The sequence below is a fragment of the Lissotriton vulgaris genome, unplaced genomic scaffold (genome assembly GCF_964263255.1).
Source record: "Lissotriton vulgaris unplaced genomic scaffold, aLisVul1.2 SCAFFOLD_371, whole genome shotgun sequence".
NCBI lineage: Eukaryota > Metazoa > Chordata > Amphibia > Caudata > Salamandridae > Lissotriton > Lissotriton vulgaris.
The window spans coordinates 809,016-829,169 of record NW_028253580.1 but is presented as its reverse complement, the minus strand read 5'-3'; the positions used below and the strand labels follow the sequence as shown (position 1 = coordinate 829,169).

Here is a 20,154-nt window from a genome sequence, read left to right as displayed (position 1 = left end):
AGTGTTATAAGGCAGCAGAATGCTTCAACTTGTAGTACTTTCTTGTCCGCACACACTGAGGGCAGGATGGTACTCCGACCTTGCAGGGACCATGGAAGACCGTTTTACATTCCGTTCACCTGAAATAACATAGTCCGGGCTTGTTGCTGAAGCGCCGCGCGCCTCTCTGCAGACTCCCCCTGCATTCCAGAGAGGCGCGCAACGCGATCCGGTCAGCCCTGGAATGCTGTGGAGACAAGACCTGGCCGCGCGCACAACGTTATCCTATGGAGAAACGCTGCGCGCGGCCAGGTCTTGTCTCACTTCGGCATCTCAGACTGCTGAGACGCCGACAATAGCTCTCTGGCGAGAACGCGCTTTTCAGCACGTTCTAGCCGAGACCTAAAAAGTAGTAAGCAACAATTTGTCAGATGACGTAACCTTACATTTGGCATCTGTCTTTAAAGTGTAGCAAATGTGACAAGATAAATACAGAACTTGAAGTCCTTGTTATTTATTTCATGGACTTTCAGGACCTACCGGTGGGTCGCGACCCACACTGTGAGAAACACTGGTCTAATCTATAATCTGTTAAATTACCACACTATCTATGTAATTGATATTATGGTCTCAAACTAAGTGCCCGATTTAGATATTGGCAAGTGGGTTCCTAGTCACAGCGGGACGGAGTATCCGACCCTCCGATTTGTAGATCAGGCCCTAAGTCTAATTACTACCGATGTGGTTAGATGAATGTGTCAATGAAAATGAGAAGATGACAGAATTGTTAGCTGACTGTACGGGTAGTGTGAATACCCTTGAGCAGGTTTTTTATGTGAAGATAATTGTAGTGATGTGTGATATTAGAAAGTTTATGCTGTCTTTCTCTATATGAAGAACGCATTTGTTAAGCTAAATAGAGAAAGTCTAAAGGCTATTTTAGAAACAATGAAATAACAATGAATCAGTTGTAGGGACTCGAATCCTTTTATGAAGACAACTTTGCATTGGTTTGTTATAATATGGATTGGAAGCTCAAGGAATATATAGTTATATCTCAAGAGGTTCGACAAGAGTGCTTTGCTGCCAAATTTGTTTAATCTTTACATCAAAGGCATGGTATGAAATCTTTAAATTTCACAAATGATGATCTTAGGTTAGATACCAAGTCTATTCCTATTTTATTATTTGGTGATTCTTTTATCAATCACAAATCCACCAAAAAGGGGCTGCATAATCTGTTAGATCAGTTATACTAGGTATTAAAAAACAAACTATTGGGGGCGTGGCTTAACACGCAATGGGGTAGGTCGTGCTTCTGAGGAGCTCCGGCAGGCTGCCCTTCTTTTAAGCAATTATTGCGGAGCCCGGGGGCTTTGGACACCTCCTGTGGGGCGAACACACTGACCAGGGCTATCGGTGGACGGACTGCACGCCGCCCGGCTACAGCTGGAGATGCGGGGGACAGCGGAGGCCTAAGACTCGGCAGTGCGAGCTGCCATCTTACGGGCCCTAGATGGAGCCTTCTCTGGGTCTGGCTGGTCCCCCAGGACATTAGAGGGTCGGGAAACCGGCAGCCTGGTGACCGGGATATGCGGCAACGCTGCGGCCCCCAGCTGTCCGGTGGTGGCGGACGGGCCAGAGCTGGTGCCGCTCAGTGACTCACCCCAGCGGAGCCCACAATGTTGATGGCCGGAGGGGGTGGCAGCTACGAAGCCTGGCGGAGACTGCCTCGAGGTGCCTAGTGGCGGTGTCTGTTGCTAGAGCGGCGCCGTACTGCGGAGCTCTGGGGAGCCGGAACCAGGGAGCAGGCTGCCTGGCCGTACCCTGCGGCGAGAAGGAGGATCTGCTGCCCGGGGCCTAGCGGAGTGAGCCGCCATCTTAGGTGAGCGTTGGCACCTGAGGTAGGAGGCGGCGGGGAATCTGGTGGCAGCTGCTGGGAGCGGTCCGGCAGTCTCACTGTGTGGCAGCTTTGGGTGGAGGAGTGTGCCGGGCGGCGGACTCCCGACTTGCAGCGATCTCCGTGGGAGAGAGTCAGGGAGTACGCTGCGGCCCAGAGGCGGGAACTGCCATTTCGTGAACTGCTCGTAAGCGCCCCCCCTTGCGGCCTACCTGGGCCTGGAGATCCCCGTGCCCCTTCACAGCACTCGGGGGCGGCTCCTGATACTGCCTCCAGTCCGGGCGATGCCTAGCCTGCTCCTCGGTGGCACCTTGGAACACCGGTGACTGCCTAGGTCTCTGCAGGACCCGGGTCCTGCAGCATGGTGATGGAGAGGGTTTGCCTGCCGTGATTGAGAGTCTGGCGGCTGGGGCACCACCTTTAACCCCCTGGTGGTGACGGGGGCTTGGAGGCACGTAAGGTAGAGGCACAACAGGGTGGTGCGGACTCGAGCCACAGATATGCTCACCCCTCTGACCCGCTGGTCTGTGCAGTGGTGCCCGGGACTTTGCCTGGAGCTTGCCGCCTGAACGCCGCGCAACTACTGGTGGGGGGTCCGGGTGACCGGCCCGAAGCGGAGGAGGTGGTGAGAGAGCGGTGAGGCTGAAGCGGTACTGTAGGACACCCGAGGACTGCACGACTGGTGGCCTCTACGCCGTGGAGCAGCTGGGCTTGGAGGCGGTCGGCACTTCAGGTGAGAAGGGGAGTTGGAGTGTGCGCCCCTTTCCGCCATTTTGACTGCTTCCCCATGAGGACCTAGTGCTGCTGGCCCCTAGATGCCCTGGCACACGGAGCTTCATACCCCTGCTGCGGTCCCCTGTTCTACTTTGTCTTGCTGCTGTGGGGAAATCTGAGGAGGACCTGTGAGGCTGGCGCGAGGAAGTGCTGGGCGGCGGCGCCATTGATTACCATTTTAGGTCCGGACCTATTGGTCACCCAGGCTGACTGCATTTCGCTGCCTGCGCTACGCGGCTTAGCTGCTCAGGGGGTGAGTGAACTTTTGAACTGCAACTTTGGCAATTAGAAGGTGGTGTGGGGGTCGGCTATTGGGGGCGCCGCCGGGAAGAGAGGTGGAGAAGCCGGCACATCCCCACTCTTGACTTGGAGGCATTGTGGGGCCTGGCGTTGCTGCGGCTGCCCATCCTGCGCCCTGTGTCTTGTGTGTTCTAAAGGGCCGAGGGGTTAAACCCTGCTATGGGGGTGTCCTGTGGGGGGACCTGCGGGCCGGATCTGGAGAGGTGTGACTGATTGCATTGCCTAGGCCCCTTTGTTCCACCGAGGCCCTTGCCTGTCTGTCACCGGGGAATTGAGAGTGCCCTCTGTGTCTTACCCTGCCGTCTTAGACGCTATCCTGACGAACACCAGAAGCTGGTGCCCCTGGTTGGTGGCTCCGCCATCTGGCTCAGGCCTCGGAAGTGGAGGGACGGGTCTGATTGAGGCTCATGACGCCAAGGTGCTGACGACTAGACGAATAGGAAACTGGTGACCGTTACTTTACATATTGACCTGGGGCCGAGGCCTTGGGCCCCCACAAACAAAAGTTGCTACGTTGGAGAGCGGGAAGAGGACCCTCTAAACGCCTAGCGCTGGGCGTGCTGTGGCTGCATTCTTCGACGGCTTCCGAGGCACTGCGGAGATGGCGATGACAAGATCCAGAGGGGGCAAGGCTGACCTGGCTGCATCCCCCAGGGACAATACTTTTGTGGCAATGTGGGCTAAGGCGGGGGCGTCGACTGCTATTGAGGGATCGTCCCAAGCTACCGGGGACTCAATGCCGGTCACCCAAGTGTTCATGACCTCTTTCATGTCAGAGCTCGAGATGGAGATCGGCTCCCTAAGGTCCAAGGTCCACACCTGCGTAAAGGAGCTTCGGAGGGAGGTTAAGGACTTGGGGGACCGGGTGGATGGACTGGAGAAGACGATGGATGCTCGTACTGAAGATCAGGAGCAGCTGTGGCAGCGTCTGGCGGTCTTCGAGGAGCAGAATATAGAGCTCCAGGTGAAGCAGGAAGACCTAGAGAATAGTAGCCGCCGGAACAATCTCCGTATCTGAGGGGTTCGCATCGGAGAAGAAGGGAAGGACATTCTAACGTATGTGGTGCAGCTCCTTCATGAGGTGTGGGGTGATGAGAATGCCTCTCCGCCCGCTTTGGACCGAGCACACCGAGTTTCCGGGCCCGCGGGGAGGACAGGACTCATCCTAGATATCTTGACACAGGTCCACTTTTTTGCGGAGAAGGAAGCCATCTGGAGAGTGGCGCGTGATAAACCGGACCTTAGCTACAAGGGGCACAGGATACAGATATTCCAGGACCTGACGCCCAACACCTTGAAGAGGCGGCGAGCCTTCGGGCCTGTGACTGAGAAGTTACGAACCCTAGGCATCTCCTATCAGTGGGGCCATCCGTTCGCTCTCATTTTCCAGTGGGAAACCAAGTGAAAAGTGATACGGACCTACACGGAGGCAGCGCAACTCCTTCATCTGTCCACGTCGTCGCCGGCGAGCCCATCCCACCCGCAAAGACAGGAAAGGATACCAGCCAAACCGTCCTGGACCACTGTCCAACGCCATCGTTGCACAGCTCCTATGGATGAACGATCAGCCTCCCAGGCCAAGCAAGATATTATTGCGCACATTAGATCCCTAGAAGGGGATCGGGAGGAACCCATCTCGCGTCCCTCGACTCCATGATCAGATGAGTGGCTGCAACTTACCTAACGGGTTGAATGCTCTTGTAACATGTGTACTCACTCCCCAGTAGGAGGCCTTCTGCGCAGTATTTCACACTATACCCTGGCTCCTGGCAGAGGGGCTGTGGGGTGGCGGGAGCTCCCAGATGTCAGACCTTCGAGACTACCGCAGGCCTATCCCGGGCTGTCCTTGAGGGAGTGACATCCCTGAGAGTATCCAAACCCTAGGGTGTAGGATACTCTGTCCCTGGGACAGTGTAGTATGGCCCCGTTGGCCGATATTGTTGTACACAGATTTGTGGCCTGTTTGGTCGCTTTTTGCCTTCTCGATCTATTCTACCTCTTCTTGTTTCTTACTGGTCTTTTCCCCTCTTTCTTCTCTTTCCTCTAAGTACGCTTGGCTGGGGGGCATGTGGCTGTGGTGTGATATGGGGATTGCACTGGGGGACACATCTGCCAGCGAGGGAGGGGGGGCGTGGGTGGCTCCTGATTGGAACCGGTCATGATGGCGACTTTACCTAGCCCTTTGAAGATTTTAACACTTAATGTCAAGGGCCCTGACATCATATTCTTACAGGAGACGCATCTCTTGCAGGCGGATACTAAGCGTATGGCACATCCTAAGTACCCTCTCCAGTTTTGGGCTGCAGCGGACACCAAGACAGCTGGGGTAGCGATATTGTGCAGGACTGGCATCAGGCGGGGGGAGAACAAGCCCTTTCGGAGTGGGGATGGCCGTGTTCTTAAGGTGAGTGTGGAGGTTGGACGACGCCGCTACACCCTGTGTAATATATATGCCCCTAATCAGATGCAAGACCGCTACCTCCGGGATATCCTGAGAGAGCAGGTCCCGCAGGGAGACCCCTCGTTCATCCTGGCAGGGGACTTCAACTTAGTCTGGAGTTTGGATGTAGAGCACAGCAATGACTCCTATAGTGGAGTAGGGGTCATGTCCTCTGCCTTGCGTATGCAGATAACAGACTTAGCGTTGCTAGATGCATGGCGCTACCATTCCCCAGACTAGAGGGACTACTCGTTCTACTCTCAAGCACACCGCTCATACTCCCGTATCGACTATCTATTTATTTCCCACGCCCTCTCCCAGGACATACTTGGGGCCGCTATGTGGGATATTTTGCTTTCTGTCCACGCGCATGTCGAGCTGCTCCTGCAGGACCCGGCCGCTTGCCCTGCCTGGGAAACGAGGTGGTGCCTGCTGCCGGATATACTCCGGGATGCGGCCGATGTAGAAAGCATTGACTCTTACTTTGTTAGTAATGATCTGCCAGAGACACCCTTTCCAGTGGTATGGGATGCCTTTAAGGCCACGATACGGGGTCATATAACATCCCTTTCGATTGCACGGGTGCGCGAGGCTCGGTCACTGGAGGACAGACTGGCGGGGGATATAAAGAAAGCAGAGTCGCAGGATCAGGGCCATACCTCCCTGAAGTCGAGGAGGCGGCTTGCCAATCTTAGAGGGCAGCTCCGGCTCCTGCCTATTAATAAGGCAGAGAAATCCCTATTGGCGTTGAAACAGAGATATTTCGAGGGGGGGGACAAGGTGGGGAGACTACTGGCGGGACGGCTGATGGTGCGGGCAGCCAAAGCGCATATTACCAATGTCCAATTGCCGGGCGGGACGAGGGTTACAGCAGAGAGGGATAAGTGAGGCATTTAGGGCTTACTTCTCCGCATTGAACCAGGCGGAGACACCGCCCCCGGAGGTAGTAGTGGAGGTCTTTAGAAACTATACAGGGATATCCACACCATGTAGAGTCTCTGGAGGGCCCTATCTCTCAAGAGGAGGTAACAACTAACCCTGGGCGGGCAACTTCGCTACGCCCACAAAGTGGGCGTAGTGTTGTCTACTTCGCCCTTTGCAAAGTAGGCGAAGCAGGCAGCACTACTCCCACTCCTTGGGCGTAGCGAAGTTGCCCGCCACACGCCTCCCTCCCGCCCTCCCGAACATGCCTAATTTAATTAAATGGGCACAAAAAAATAAATAAAATACACTTACCTTGTTTGCGGTGTCCCGGGGCTCCCTCTGCTCGTTTACGGCACCGTCTGCTAACCAATGCGCATGCGCGGGTGGCCGCGCATGTGCATTTTTTAGTAGGTGCAGTTGGGCGTAGTTTCTCGCCCACTTTACGTAGCTTCAGGTAGCCCCACTACGCACATTACCCCCAGGGTTAATAACAACAGCTATGCGCCGTTCGCCATCTATAGGAGTACCAGGCAGGGATGCCCGCTTTCGCCGTTATTATTTGCCTTTGCGGTGGAGCCCTTGGCGGAAATGATCCGACGGACGCCTGGAATCCATGGTATTCCCCTGGGCGGCCGCGAGAACAAGGTGGCGCTGTTTGCGGACGACCTTATCCTTACGCTTGCGAGTCCTTGAGAGTCTCTTCCGGCGCTGCACTCAGTGTTGTGCCTATTCGAACGTGCCTCCGGCCTGAAGATAAATCATAGTAAGTCTTGGGCCCTTAACCTCACCATTCCGAAGGATGAAATACCCCTTCTAGAACAGCTTGTCCCATATCAATGGGCGGATCAGCACATCCGTTACCTTGGCCTTCAGCTGACCCCCTCCCTGGACGAGTGGACACAAGTAAACTGGCAGGAATGTCGACGTTCGGTTCTTGATGATCTGCGGAGGTGGAAGTCGCTTGTACTGTCGTGGCTGGGCAGACTCAATGCTATCAAGATGTCCATCCTCCCCAAAATTCTGTATTTATTCCAATGCCTCCCCACACCCATCCCGCTGCACTATATAAGAGGCCTCCAACGAGATCTCACAAATTTTATTTGGGGGAGGAGGCGGCCTGGGTTCTCCAAACGCTCCTGATGGCACTGAGCAACAGGGGGGACTGGCCTGCTACTTGGTGGCGCACCTCCGTTTTGTAGTGACGGGGCAAACCATCTGGGATCTTGCATGGCACCATAGGGCAGCGCGCTCTTGGAGCGCCTATATGGGGATACCCACGAAAACGGTGCTAGAGAACTGGGATAAGATAGCGGTGCGCAGGGGCCTCACGATCTTCCCTTCGCCGCACACTCCGATAGAGGGTAACCCGTCCTTTCCACTGGCCCATCGCACGGGCACCTTCAGCAAGTGGGCGCGGGGAAACTGCAGGGTGCTTACTGATCTGTTTGGAGGGGGCGCCCTTAAGTCCTTTGCTCACTGTAGGGAGGAGTTCTGCGTCTCTCCGGCAGCGGGGATGCAATACGCCCAGCTGAAGCACTGGGTGGCCGAAGAAGAAACATATCAGGCAGTTATGCGCACCTTCACTCCATTTGAGCGACTGGCCCGCTCTTTTGCAGACTCAAAGGGCTTGATCTCACGGATCTACCAGATCCTGCAAGACCCGAAGATGCCACCCTCACATCCATATCCGCAACGTTGGCAGTCAATATCAGGTACGGACATTGCCCCCGCGCAGTGGTGTGGCCTGTGGCAGGATATCCCCAAAGTGTATCGTAGCATCCCACAGCAGGAGAATGCCTATAAGCTCATGACCCAGTGGTACTACATGCTCCAGCGTCTACACAAGATGTTCCCAGCCTCCTCTCCTACGTGCTGGAGATGCCGGTCTGAAAAGGGGGATTTTGTTTATATTTGGTGGGCGTGCCCGTCACTGACCCTCTTCTGAAAGGAGGTCCTAAGCTACATCAGGGGGAGTGTTGGGGTTCCCTCTGCCTGAAGCCACAAGCACACTCCTACTCGGTATCAAACCTGCCAGCCTTAGGGCACCGACTCAGAGCAATTGGACTTTGGCGCTTCAAATGCTGGGAGCAGCCAAGCAGCTTATTCCCTTGTATTGGAAAAAGCCCGGAGCCCCTCCAATCACGGCCTGGTTTGTGCGCTTATGGCATGTTATTACGAGGAAGCTATTTACAGCTCGGCTGCAAACCCGGGACACACGCTTTAAGGCTGTCTGGCGACCCCTAGTACAATATTTATGTGCCGTTGAACATGCGCGCCATATGCCTGCCAAGCTCCGGACGCTGCGTCTATTCGAGGACACTGTTGTCCCACCTGATCCAGATAGGCTGCTACCATAGACACCCCCGAGCATTAAGCCCTGCCTAGCGGCTAAGAATGCAGGACTGGACTTGAAGTCCTGTAGACCCCTCCACACTGTGCACGCTCCATCTTCTCCGGCTGTCTTCTCCTCTTCCCTCTTTACTTATTCCCACTGTCTGCTCTGTCCTACTGCTTCTCTTTCCAAGATCTTGTAGGGTTTTGGACCTTGCTGGTCCGTCTGTTCCATTTAGGCTGGTTGCCTGTTTGTATTTGACCATAGGGGTCAGGCTTTTTTTGCAAGACTGAATGGCCTGTGCTTGATATCACATGACGCGGTCGACCCCAAGGGGTTGTGGGTGAAACGCTGTGTAACATTCAGTCCTTTGCCTGTTGCTTGTTCTGGAAAATAAAGATTTGAAATAGAAAAAAACTATTGAAAACAAAATTGATGGTTAATAATCCAGTTCCGTGGAAGCAGTGCATTGTTATAAAATTGGAAATTGGTTGTAAACAAGAGGTCCCACAACTGAATACTATAGATGGCATGTATTTTGTGCATCTTTATATGAGACAGAATTTTAAGGTCACACTAATAAAGAAATTCTTCAAGGAAAGAACATCTAGTCCAAATACAGATTTGTATTAACCCTTCCAAAAAAGGATTTAAACTCTAAATCTGAAATTTTTTATAATTAGGAATATACATTTTGGGATATCAGGACACAGCACATCTGTTTAAAGGTGTTTATTGAAGTTAGGTACATCTACTCCAGCAGCCACTCTCTCAGCTCCACTGCTGGCTTCCACAGACCGGATTCCAGCAGTAGAACTCTGTTGCTGGGTGATGGAGAAAGCTACTAAGAAGAAGAAAACTGAAATGAAAACATAACACAAAGGCATTGGCTTAGACATAACATGTAGGCTGCTAGATTTTGGGGTATGATTATGCATCGTGAATTTCAAGAATGGTCTAAAGAAAAAGTCGGGTTTTCTGGAACTTGTGCCCTTTCCTATCTTAACTGCTTCAAGCTTACAATTTTATTCTGTGCCAGATAATATACTAAAGGCAGAAATTGCATTAATAAAAACGCAATATTGGTAATATACTAGAGTTAATGGATTTTCCTTGTTCCTTTTTTTTTTTTTGTCCTCATATTTGCCACCAGAATATATTTGCTCTAGATGGGTCTCATCGTTGCCTCTTATACTGTTATTTTTCGGGTCCGCCATGGAGACAGTATCATAGCATACAGGGAAGTCCCAGAGGTAGGCTGCTTTCCTTATCCTACTCCTCCAGGCCTATATTAGGCACCCTAGGCCTGGTGGAGGACAGGACCGACTCAACCTCTGGCATAATCACAGGACCGTTCACCTATTTATCCAGACCACCAGTTTAGACCAAACGTTCTCAGTGTTATCTTTTCGACCAGCCAAATCCATTTTACAGACTTCCATTATATACTTCAGACATTCTGCAAAACTAGGAGGAGACACTGACTTCCACTCCATACAGATTTGTCTCCTAGCAATAATTATTATATAAAAAATAAACTGCGAGTCCAGACTATTGATATCATAATCTTTCGATAAACCGAAAAAAACAAGTCTACGTGAACAAATAATAGTCGTTGAGAGTACATCACACAAAAAATCCATTACCGCTTTCCAGAAGTCTTGAATGACTGGACAATCTAGAAAGATATGAATATCGTCAGCTGCATTATGCTTACATCGGGGACAATAGTAGTTGTTTCGTGTGATCTTGTGCAGTTTGGCCGGAGTCCAATATACTCTATAAGCCGTAAATAGATGGTTACGTCTTAAATTTGCTGGCTTCATTAGCCTTGATGACAAAAAAAAGGAATCTAACCATACTTTATTAACTTCATCGGGGGTGTCCGGTATACAATGTCCCCATACATTTATAACCTCTGAATTGGTTTTACTCTCCTCTTCTTTGATCAACAGTTTGTACCAAAATGAGAGTTCTTTTACCCATTTCCCCCTCCTTCCTATAGAGTCAAGAATATCTGTGTCTTTCTCTTTTTGCATATTTTGACTGGACCACCAGGAAGATAGTTGATAGTATTTGAACCTAGTCAACTGCCCATCAGTAAGTTGTGCTAAAGAATTCCAGTTCACCAGGCCCGAATCCACCCATGTTTTTACCCCAGCATTTCTTAAAGGTTGTGACAGATGATCTTGGAGGCTTAAAGGTGTACCAGGAGAGTCCCATATTGGGGTATATGTATGGTAATATGGGATATCAAATATCTTCCTGATGAACCCCCAGTTTTTTAGTGCGGTCAATAGGATTTTAAGGCAGATTTTTAAAAAAAAATTCTGGTCTCCGAATTTAAACAACAAATAATCATGGTCATAGGGTAAATCAATTAATAAGGCTTGAAACAAGCGGCCCTGTGATGATGCATCTAACTTATTTGCAAGAAGCCTAAAATTTCTGAAATGAAATGCATGACAATATGACAGAAGATCTGGGAGGGATAGCCCTCCTATACTTAAACCCCTCCTCAGTTTCTTCCATGCAATTCTTGTAGATTTACATGCCCATATAAATGATCCAATTTTACCCTGTAAGGTATTAATGTCTTTCAGTGAGAATGATAAGGGGATACAGTTGAATAGGAAAGTCAATTTTGGGAGAATAGTCATTTTAATGAGGTTGACTCGACCGTATATATTCAGGGGCAGGTTTCCCCATCTTATTAATGTTTTATTAATATCTTTAACCACCATATTCCAACTAAGTGATGTAATATCTTTTAATGATTGGGTTAAGTAGATCCCCAGGTACCTCATTTTCTGATTAGCGCCTGATATAGGTGTATTGTTATTCCATCCCATGATCTCAGTTTTCTCCTTATTTATCTGGTAACCTGACAATTTCCCAAATTCTTCCGATAAATAAAATAACCTCGGTATTGCTACTGAATGGTCGGAAGTGTATAAAAGAAGATCATCCGCGTACAATGCCACCTTCAGGGGCAGATTTCCGAGCAAAAAAGGTTGGATAATATTGTCCTCTCTAATCCCACAAACAAAAGGCTCCATATAGACATCGAACAAAAGAGGGGATAAGGGACAGCCCTGTCTAGTGCCTCGGGATATATCGAACCATTCAGATAGAGTTCCATTAATTAAAACCTTTGCCTTTGGGTTGTAATATAAGGATCTAACCGCCTCTATGAAGATCTGAGGGAACCCAAATGCCGCCATAGAGGCCCATAGATACTTCCAATTAACCTGATCAAAGGCCTCAGCTGCATCTATGGCGACCAGGGCCAGTGGGAGGTTTTTAACGATGGCGTAGTCTATAGCTCCTATTGCTTGAAATGTTAGTTTATTTAACTGTCTCCCTGGGATAAAGCCTCTCTGATCAGGATGGATTATAGACTTAATAACCTTCGATAATCTGGTTGCTAAGATACCAGAGTAGATCTTCATGTCTGTGTTCAGCAAAGAAATGGGTCTATAAGACTCTATTCTTTTAACATCCTTATTTGGTTTTAGTATAAGCGTTATAATGGCTTCTCCCCATGAAGGGGGTGTTGAGAAACCTTGAATCAGTAAAAGGTTGAAAAGTTCCTTTAATGGAGATATTAATTGGTCTTTGTTATCCAAGTAGATCTCCACTGGCAACCCATCTGAGCCTGCCGCTTTCCCTCTTTTCATTTTCTTCAATTGACCCAGGATTTCCCCTTCTGTTATCTCACTTTCCAGGTATACCTTATCCGTTTCGGGTATTTGCGGCAGATGTTTTGTTGTCAGCCAGGATTCTAAATCTTCCCCCTTAGGATCTTTATCCTCAGTATAGAGACTTCTCATAAAAGATCTTGCTTCTTCTCTGATTTCTATGTCTGTTTCCAACAATTCTCCTGTCTGTCTTTGTAATAGGGCTTTGACGTTATTTCTAGTTCTCTCTTCTCTGGCTTTCCAAGCTAAGAGGGCTCCACATTTTTCTCCGTACTCAAAATTTATTAATCTGCTAGACTCCCATTTTTCTTTAAGAATTCTCTCATCCGATACTTTTAATTGAAGCTGTAAATCGATGAGTTCCTTCTCTATCAAGTGTGCTCTACTGGAGTTTTCTAAAATTGCATTCTGTAATTCTTGATCCTTTCTTGTAATTACTGCCAAATCTTCCCTTCTTTTTATTTTTATGCTCTTTCTCTTATAACTCATTAGGGAGCTTAGAACTCCCCTCAAATAGGCTTTATATGTTTCCCATACAACCTGGGGGGAGGAAGATCCTAAATTCATCGTGAAGAAATCTAGTGTTTTTTCATTAACTTCTTCTTTTAATTGATTATCTAATAGAAGTGATCTCTCCAGTGTCCATCTAGGTTTTAACGAAGTTATGTTCAATTCAATTACCATTTCCAGTACAGCATGGTCTGATAAACCTGTAGGTGTGAAGGAAAGGTAATTAATATCCTTAAGGAAGTGCTGATCTACTAGGAGATGATCTATTCTAGAGTAGTTCTTGTATTTTTTGCTGTAAAAAGTGAAGCCTGATTTATTTTTGTATTTTTTCCTCCAAACGTCTACTAGGGTGAAATCTTTCATTAGGACATCTAAGGTGGCAAGTGACTTTAAGGGAGCATGGTATTTCACCTTAGAAGTTCTATGTAATTTTTGGTCGAAGACTAAGTTGAAATCACCACCTAAAATTAGAGGACCAGTTGTCGTAAATAGTGCTAATTCCAGTTTAGACAGTGGAACCGGATTGTCCTCATTTGGACCGTAGTACACTGCAATTGTATAGGGGGTATTTTGAATAAATACTTCCGCAACTAACCATCTTCCAGATTGATCTGTCTCGAATTTTCTCAGGCTTATCCCGCTATTCGCTCGAAATATAATAGAAACACCCCTTGTAACACCTGATTGCCTAGAGCTGATTGTCTTGAACCCACCTTGATTTCTTAAAGAGAGAATTGCATAGTGCAGCCTCTAAATGTGTTTCCTGTAGCATTATAATTTGAGCATCTGAGTTTTTTAAGAATTCACAAATTCTATTCTGTTTTATTTTTTCCCCTATACCGTTAATATTCCATGACAGGACCTTAAGTTTGTATAGATTAATCATGGGTCTAATATAGATTCATGCCCATCCAAGCCATTGTTCAGTATACAATTATTTATATATGAGGATTTTTTGTTTTTTATTTGCCCCCTTGAACCCCCCGCCCCTTGAACCCCTCCCCCCTGAGGAACCCCTCCAACATACCTGGCGATGACTTCGCCTTTCGGAGCAACCGGGTGGTGCTCGTGACCTATAACTGTATTTTGGTGAGACAAATTAAATCACAAATAAATCATCATGTCTCTCAATTTTATCATACAGCATATTTATATTTACCTAACGTTTCCCCCTTTTTTTTTTTTTTTTTTTAGTTTTGTTTTATTAAATTCATCCTTCAAAGTAGACGCCAGTTCTATCCGTTACTATTCCTCCTGCTCGCTTTTTATTTGGTCCAAGAAATTATCGACCTCTTCTGGTTGTGTGAAACTGTAAGTCTTATTTTTCCACATGATCCTGAGCATAGCCGGGAATCTCATCTGAACATGCGCTCCCAATAGTCTTAAATCCGGCATTCTGGTGCCCAGCTCCCATTGTCTTTGTGCGGTTCTTGCACCAATATCGGACCTTATAATGTAAGGACTGGATTTATAACGTAAGTCTGATTTTGATAGGGATCTTCCTAGAATAAGTTCCTTAACGCTATAAGTTTGAAAATTTACTAGGATTTTCCTTGGTGTTTTCCTATCCGAACGTCTCTTGTATGGATCTCTATGTACCCTTTGGATTTCTGCCTCCAGGTTTATATCCGGGCGATCTTTTAAAACACCATCCCTCAAAAATCCACAAACAAATCCCTTTAGGTCCTCCAACTCTTCCCCTTCCGGAATCTTTAGGATCCTTAAGTTATTCCTCCTAGCTTGAGTCTCCAGCCGCTCAATGTCCATAACCAGTGATCTGTTTTGGGTTTTAAGAAGTTCTATGTCTTTTTGGTTACTATGTACCGTTTTATTCAAAACCGCTGCTTCTGTTTCCAGGTTCCCTGTACGCAAAATGACCTCCGCTAACTTTGACTCTAACACGTCGAATCTATCCTGGATTGTTTTTTGATTATTTTCAGATATTTCAAATTTCGACATCATATCACATCTTAAGGATCGAAAAAGATCCCCTAGCCGATCACTCTCCTGCTCACATGAGTCCTCAGACCGTCTCCTTATTCCTAACGTCATTTGGACAGAGTCTGATGGATTGTCTTTGCTTACATCTTTTCTTCTTGTCCCGTCTTCACCTTCCTTAAAGCTACTATGTACAGCCTGACTCTTGGGTCTAGTATCTTGCTTTCCTCGCGCTTTGTCTACAGGGGGTGCTTTATTTGGGCTGGCCTGAACATTTGGTCCTAGAAGTACCTTTGTGCTTTCAACCTCTGATGGATTTGGCTGACCCTTGTGCAGCCCTGAATTCGCTATATTTGGCCTTTCTGTTCCCTCCTCTGCATTTTCCATATTTCCCAAATTCTCTAAAACCCTGTAACGGTTTTCTGAGGGTACAATGCCAATATTATCCTCCAACAAAATTGGGGAACGTTTAGCCAGATCCAGGACTTTAAAAAAAGATTTAAGGGAGGGGGTACTTTTCACAGCTTGACTCTCGTGAGATACTCCCTTAAGTTTTTTGATTAAAGTAATCTTTTTCTTTTTACTTTTACAAGGGGTTAGTGGCATAGGTCGCTCCCTCTCCTCAAATTCTAAAGCCCCCTTCCCTTTTAATTCTACCCTAGATCTCAACTGGTACCTGTTTCTCCTTGCAGAAGGGATATTTCCTTGTTTTACCAGATTTGAGCTTATAATAGCATTAGCTGACCCAGTAGTCTCAGGTGTGACAATTTCCTTCAACTTCAGCTTTTGCCCCTCAGACTCCAAGCATTTTAATACAACCCGCTCTTGTATTGGGGCTTCACTGTTCTTATACGCTGGAAGATCGGGCTGCGTTGGATCCATGCAACCCCACCTCCCGGTGGTAGATATTTGAGTTTCTACTGCATTACTCCCCCTCTCCCCACACCTAAGTACAAGAGAGTACAACTTCTTTCTTTCAGCCTCCGTTTTGTGGGGCTGTTGCTCAGGTATGTGTGTTGCCAGACTCCCTAGCTTGAGCCTAGGTAGTACGGAGCGGAATCTGCTCCAAAAATACCGTCTACGTTCTTCCAGCATAGGTAGTAGAGGGCACAGGTCTGTGAGTCTGTGGTCTGTGAGAGTCCTGGCACTCTTTTTTTTTTTTTGCCTTTGGTTAAACCTACCCCGACCTCAGAGGAAAGTCAAGTGAATTGCGAGACTCAGCTGGCTTGAAAGTATAGTATAGGGGAGATTGTTGCCATTACTCCCCCCCCCCCTTATTCTCCACCTTACCGTGATAATTTACTCTTGGACCGAGGCATATTTAAATCAGCCGCCTGCTGACCTCTCAAGCAGAGTTTAAAGCCGGGTTAGGTGAAATATGCATCCAGATTACAGCCTTCGACAGCAAACTCCAGTAAAGCTGTTTTTCCACTCGCTTGCATCAGGTGATTCGGAAGCCCCTTCCGTTCCTGGGTCCTGAAGTGCGCAGGTCCTAGCGCCGTCCGCTGCAGCTGCAGCGTCCACAGAAACGGCTGTTTACCTCGGTAAGAGAGACAGAGGGATCGACTTAGTTGTGGCTCGTGTGATTAATGGGAATGGCGCATCATAGGCTCACCTTCACATAAGTATGCAGCGTCTTCGCTTGGTCATCGGGAAACCACCTCGGTGCTACCGCGACCGGCACTCAACCCGCCGCCATGTTCCTCGTGGGCGTGGCCTCCTGTGTAGCCTCGGCAAAATTAAAGACCTGGTATCTGGAGATATTGTGAAAAAGCATATTTTGAATGAATTCACTTATTTATTTTCAAATTGTATATGAGATTTTTGCAATTTTATTTAAAATTTGAGATTATACATTTTACTTGTTACAAATGTTACTGCGAGGTGGGGATGAAGTCATATTCTTCAGATAAGTGACCATGTTGTGACAAGGAAGGTAGAATATTGAGCTCTTTCTTGTTACACTCTTTGTACTGTAGATATAGAAACAATCGGTTTAAACATACATTAGTGAAGACTCAGACTAAAATGGTGAAAGATATTATATATCTCTGTATTTCAACAGAAAGTTTTAACTATATCCATCTCTAATTAGAGAGGTAAGGCATGGCGTCAGTGGATGAAATATCTTGCTATGGCAGTATAGGAGACCCAGTAATGAATTTTGTTTTAATTTTTTTTTTAAATGGTACCTTTCAATTTAATATTTGTTTAGGCTGTTCGGAATATGATATATGTGAAATGTAATGTTAACAAACATAAAAATATATCTATTTCTTTGTATTACAGGCAAGTAATGATAGCTTAGTTTGCGATTATAATTGTTGTATATGATCAATTAATTGTTTTTATCCAACAAAAGTTATTTTTGACTGACTATATTTTACTTTATAAGGAACGGGACCAACTGCTAGAACAATTACAGAGACGCGAAGAACAAATTGAAAGAATTTCCACAAAATCTCAAAGTACTTTGGTCGACAGAGAAAGGTAACAAAATTTCTCTTTGTAATTAGCTCCTGTGTATTTTAAGGTGTCCTGCCTTGTATTTTGATGCAATTTCGTAATTGTTGTGTTAGTAAATGTCCTAAACTTGTTTCCCAGTGTGTGCATAAACAACAAATTACCCTTTTGTCTTTTGTTTAAGATGAATTACAAAGACCTTGCCTCAGCTTTGATTGTTACCTAAATGTTTTTGAAAATTCTTGAAAATTCTTCAGAAACCACAGTTGCTACAGATATAACAAGAGATCTTCATAATGTATATTCTTGTTACATTGTGTGGTCTTCCGTCATTGTTATCTGCCAGTAACTAGGCATTTGTTGCTCTTCCACCCAAGAGTCTTCAGATTATAGTGAATAAGTCTGAAGTATCCGTGATTCTACAATAAGTACATTACTTCTGGCAAAAACGCAGTGTACCCCTTTAAGTACTACAAAAATTCATGCAGATAGGAGTGCCTCAGCGTTCAGTGTTTGCTACCTAAATTGTTTTGAAAATCTATCGGAAACCAAAGTTGATCCAGATAGAGATGAGAAGGGATCTTCTCAAACATATTTTTCTTTCATTGTGTAGCCTTCTATCATTGCTGTATGCCAATTGCAAGGCAATTATTGACCTACCACTAAAAAGTCTTCAGGATAGATTGAACAACGAAGAAGCATCATTACTGTTAAAGTACTTTTAGTGTAATTTTAAAATTCATATTTCACTTCTGGCAAAAACACATTTTAAGGTAGAACTCGTCACGCATTAGTTAGATTAATGAAGGGTCCTCCAAAATGTAAGTAGAGTGATATGTTATCTAGTGCGTGTTCACTGTCTCTCCTGCTCAGCGATTCTGTGTGATATTGTTGATTGGAACGTCGTGCCTGTCTTTAACTGGGAGATTGGTTGCTAGGCTAGAGAGTGTACCTGTATTGAATCAGAAGATCCGCTGCTTCTGGTGTGATGACTTCTCCTCCTGTAAACTTCAAAATAATAAATAAGAAGCTTTGTTTTCTACAGTATCTGCTCGTGAAGTTGAAAAGTGTGAGGGCATAAGACCAAACCATGAATTTGGCTTAGTGAGTGAACATTTATCAGATACACTGGTATCCCCTCTACTTTGAGCATGCACTGCGAGTTGAATCAGAGAGGGGATACTGACACCTGACAGATAAAGCCTTTGCCTTTGAGTCAAAGAGCTGCAACTAAAAAGAAGCATTTTCATGTACCATTAGAATGCACAGGATTGTGCTTTTATTGGAAGGGGGCTGAAATACATAAATATGTATGCCAAGCTCACACAGCACTGAGTAGCCAGTGTCTAAAGGTGCCTTATCTGGCAGAGAAAGGGGCAGAGGGTAAGGGAGATCAGTCGATCCACCCAGGATCATACAGTGTTGACTGATGGCAGCGGTAGAGCAGGAACTGGAAAGCAGAAGTGTTGTTTTCATCAAAGTTCATTTAGCTACCACTTCTCATCTCAGCTAAACATAATGGAAACTTGATATGTTACCAGGGGAAATTAGGTTTGTAGTATTCAAAGCAAGCAACCAGCTATTACCAGCATGAGAGCAGCACCAGGATTGGTCTGAGCAGCCGGGTTTGGCGCGTAGATAACGACTGGGAGCCTGTGTCTCTTCTCCACCCAGCTGTACAACACAGCACGAATTTGAGAAAAGCTAGGTGCGCATGTCGGTTTGCCTGGCTTAGACAGCTGGCCAAACCCACATGCGCACTTAGTGCCCACTGCCCTCCTCCCTGTTGATGACTGTCAGCATGACCCCTCCCCCCAAGACTCAGTCATAGAGAAGAAAAGTAAAATGATAAACTTGTTTTATTATCATTTTATTTTTCCTGTGTGCACTGCTGAAAGATCAGTGGGGCGATGCTCCTCTGCCTTAAAGGAGGAGCCGCCTCTGCCTATCATACCATAGCAGATGGCAGCATAGCCCATGTACTGCACTGACATAACACACCAGCCCGGACTTCAGAGGGTCGCATAGCCTTGAATGCTTGTACTATATGAGTGGCAATGCAGAAGGGACAGAGTGTGTGTACTTGTAGTCTGGCTCCCTGTTTGCCAGAAGGAAGGTGCCCTGGACTCTGAGGGGGAGGGTGTCTAGGGGCCATGTACGCCACCGGACTCCCTCTGCTTCACTTTCCGGGCCTTTACTGCATCAGCAGGTACTTTACTTCTTTACTGGGCTGTACAATCATCATGTTACACATTTGAGGGGATAGCCACTTTATATGAGGCTTATAATTCATACCTATATCTGGCTCTTGTCCTTCTCCCTTGCCAGTCTTTTATTGCACCCTTCAGACTCGGATCAGAAAAGATGCTGGACTGATATTATTCTTTTGCAGTTTTTCAATTGAATTGCATCGTCCTGGTATAAATGAAACTCCACGATGACCGCCCAGCAGGATGTACTGTCGGTTGACTCGTTGATCGACAGGAGCCCTTTTAAAGGTCCGTGTTTTTGTCTGATAAGACCTTCAGTCACTATGAGCTCGGATTCGAGTATGTCGTTGGTGGTGAGCAGCAGAAAGGTTTGCTATTCTGTCTAAAATTCTCCATGTACACGAAACGTTTGGGACTTAATGGCCAGGCACATTTAATTTTATACACAGGAATCGCACAGCTCAGCATCCAATACCATTGAATAAGTATCTTCCGTGCTTTTAGGTCTGCATGCTCGGCTGTCTGAGGTTAAAGTGAAATCCGTTCTATCAAGGGCCAACCAACATTGCCAAAATGTAGAAACTATTCTTATTTGCCATTCACTGGACGCCACAGATGGAGGAGTTTATACTGGCAGTGGCTATCTTTCAAATACATGGCGCGCTGGCAGTAAGCAGGAGTCT

At 46.9% G+C, this 20,154-nt stretch overlaps 1 protein-coding gene across 3 annotated transcripts in view; it reads left to right on the top strand.

Moving 5' to 3' along the window:
* LOC147660921 (myocardial zonula adherens protein-like) overlaps nt 1-20,154 on the top strand; it is a 500,869-nt gene that overhangs the window by 305,368 nt on the left and 175,347 nt on the right. For all 3 annotated transcript variants that reach the window (XM_086951427.1, XM_086951426.1, XM_086951425.1), the window contains exon 10: nt 17,194-17,288. In XM_086951427.1, coding sequence (XP_086807553.1) covers nt 17,194-17,288 — 95 coding nt within the window. The remainder of the gene's footprint in view (nt 1-17,193; nt 17,289-20,154) is intronic.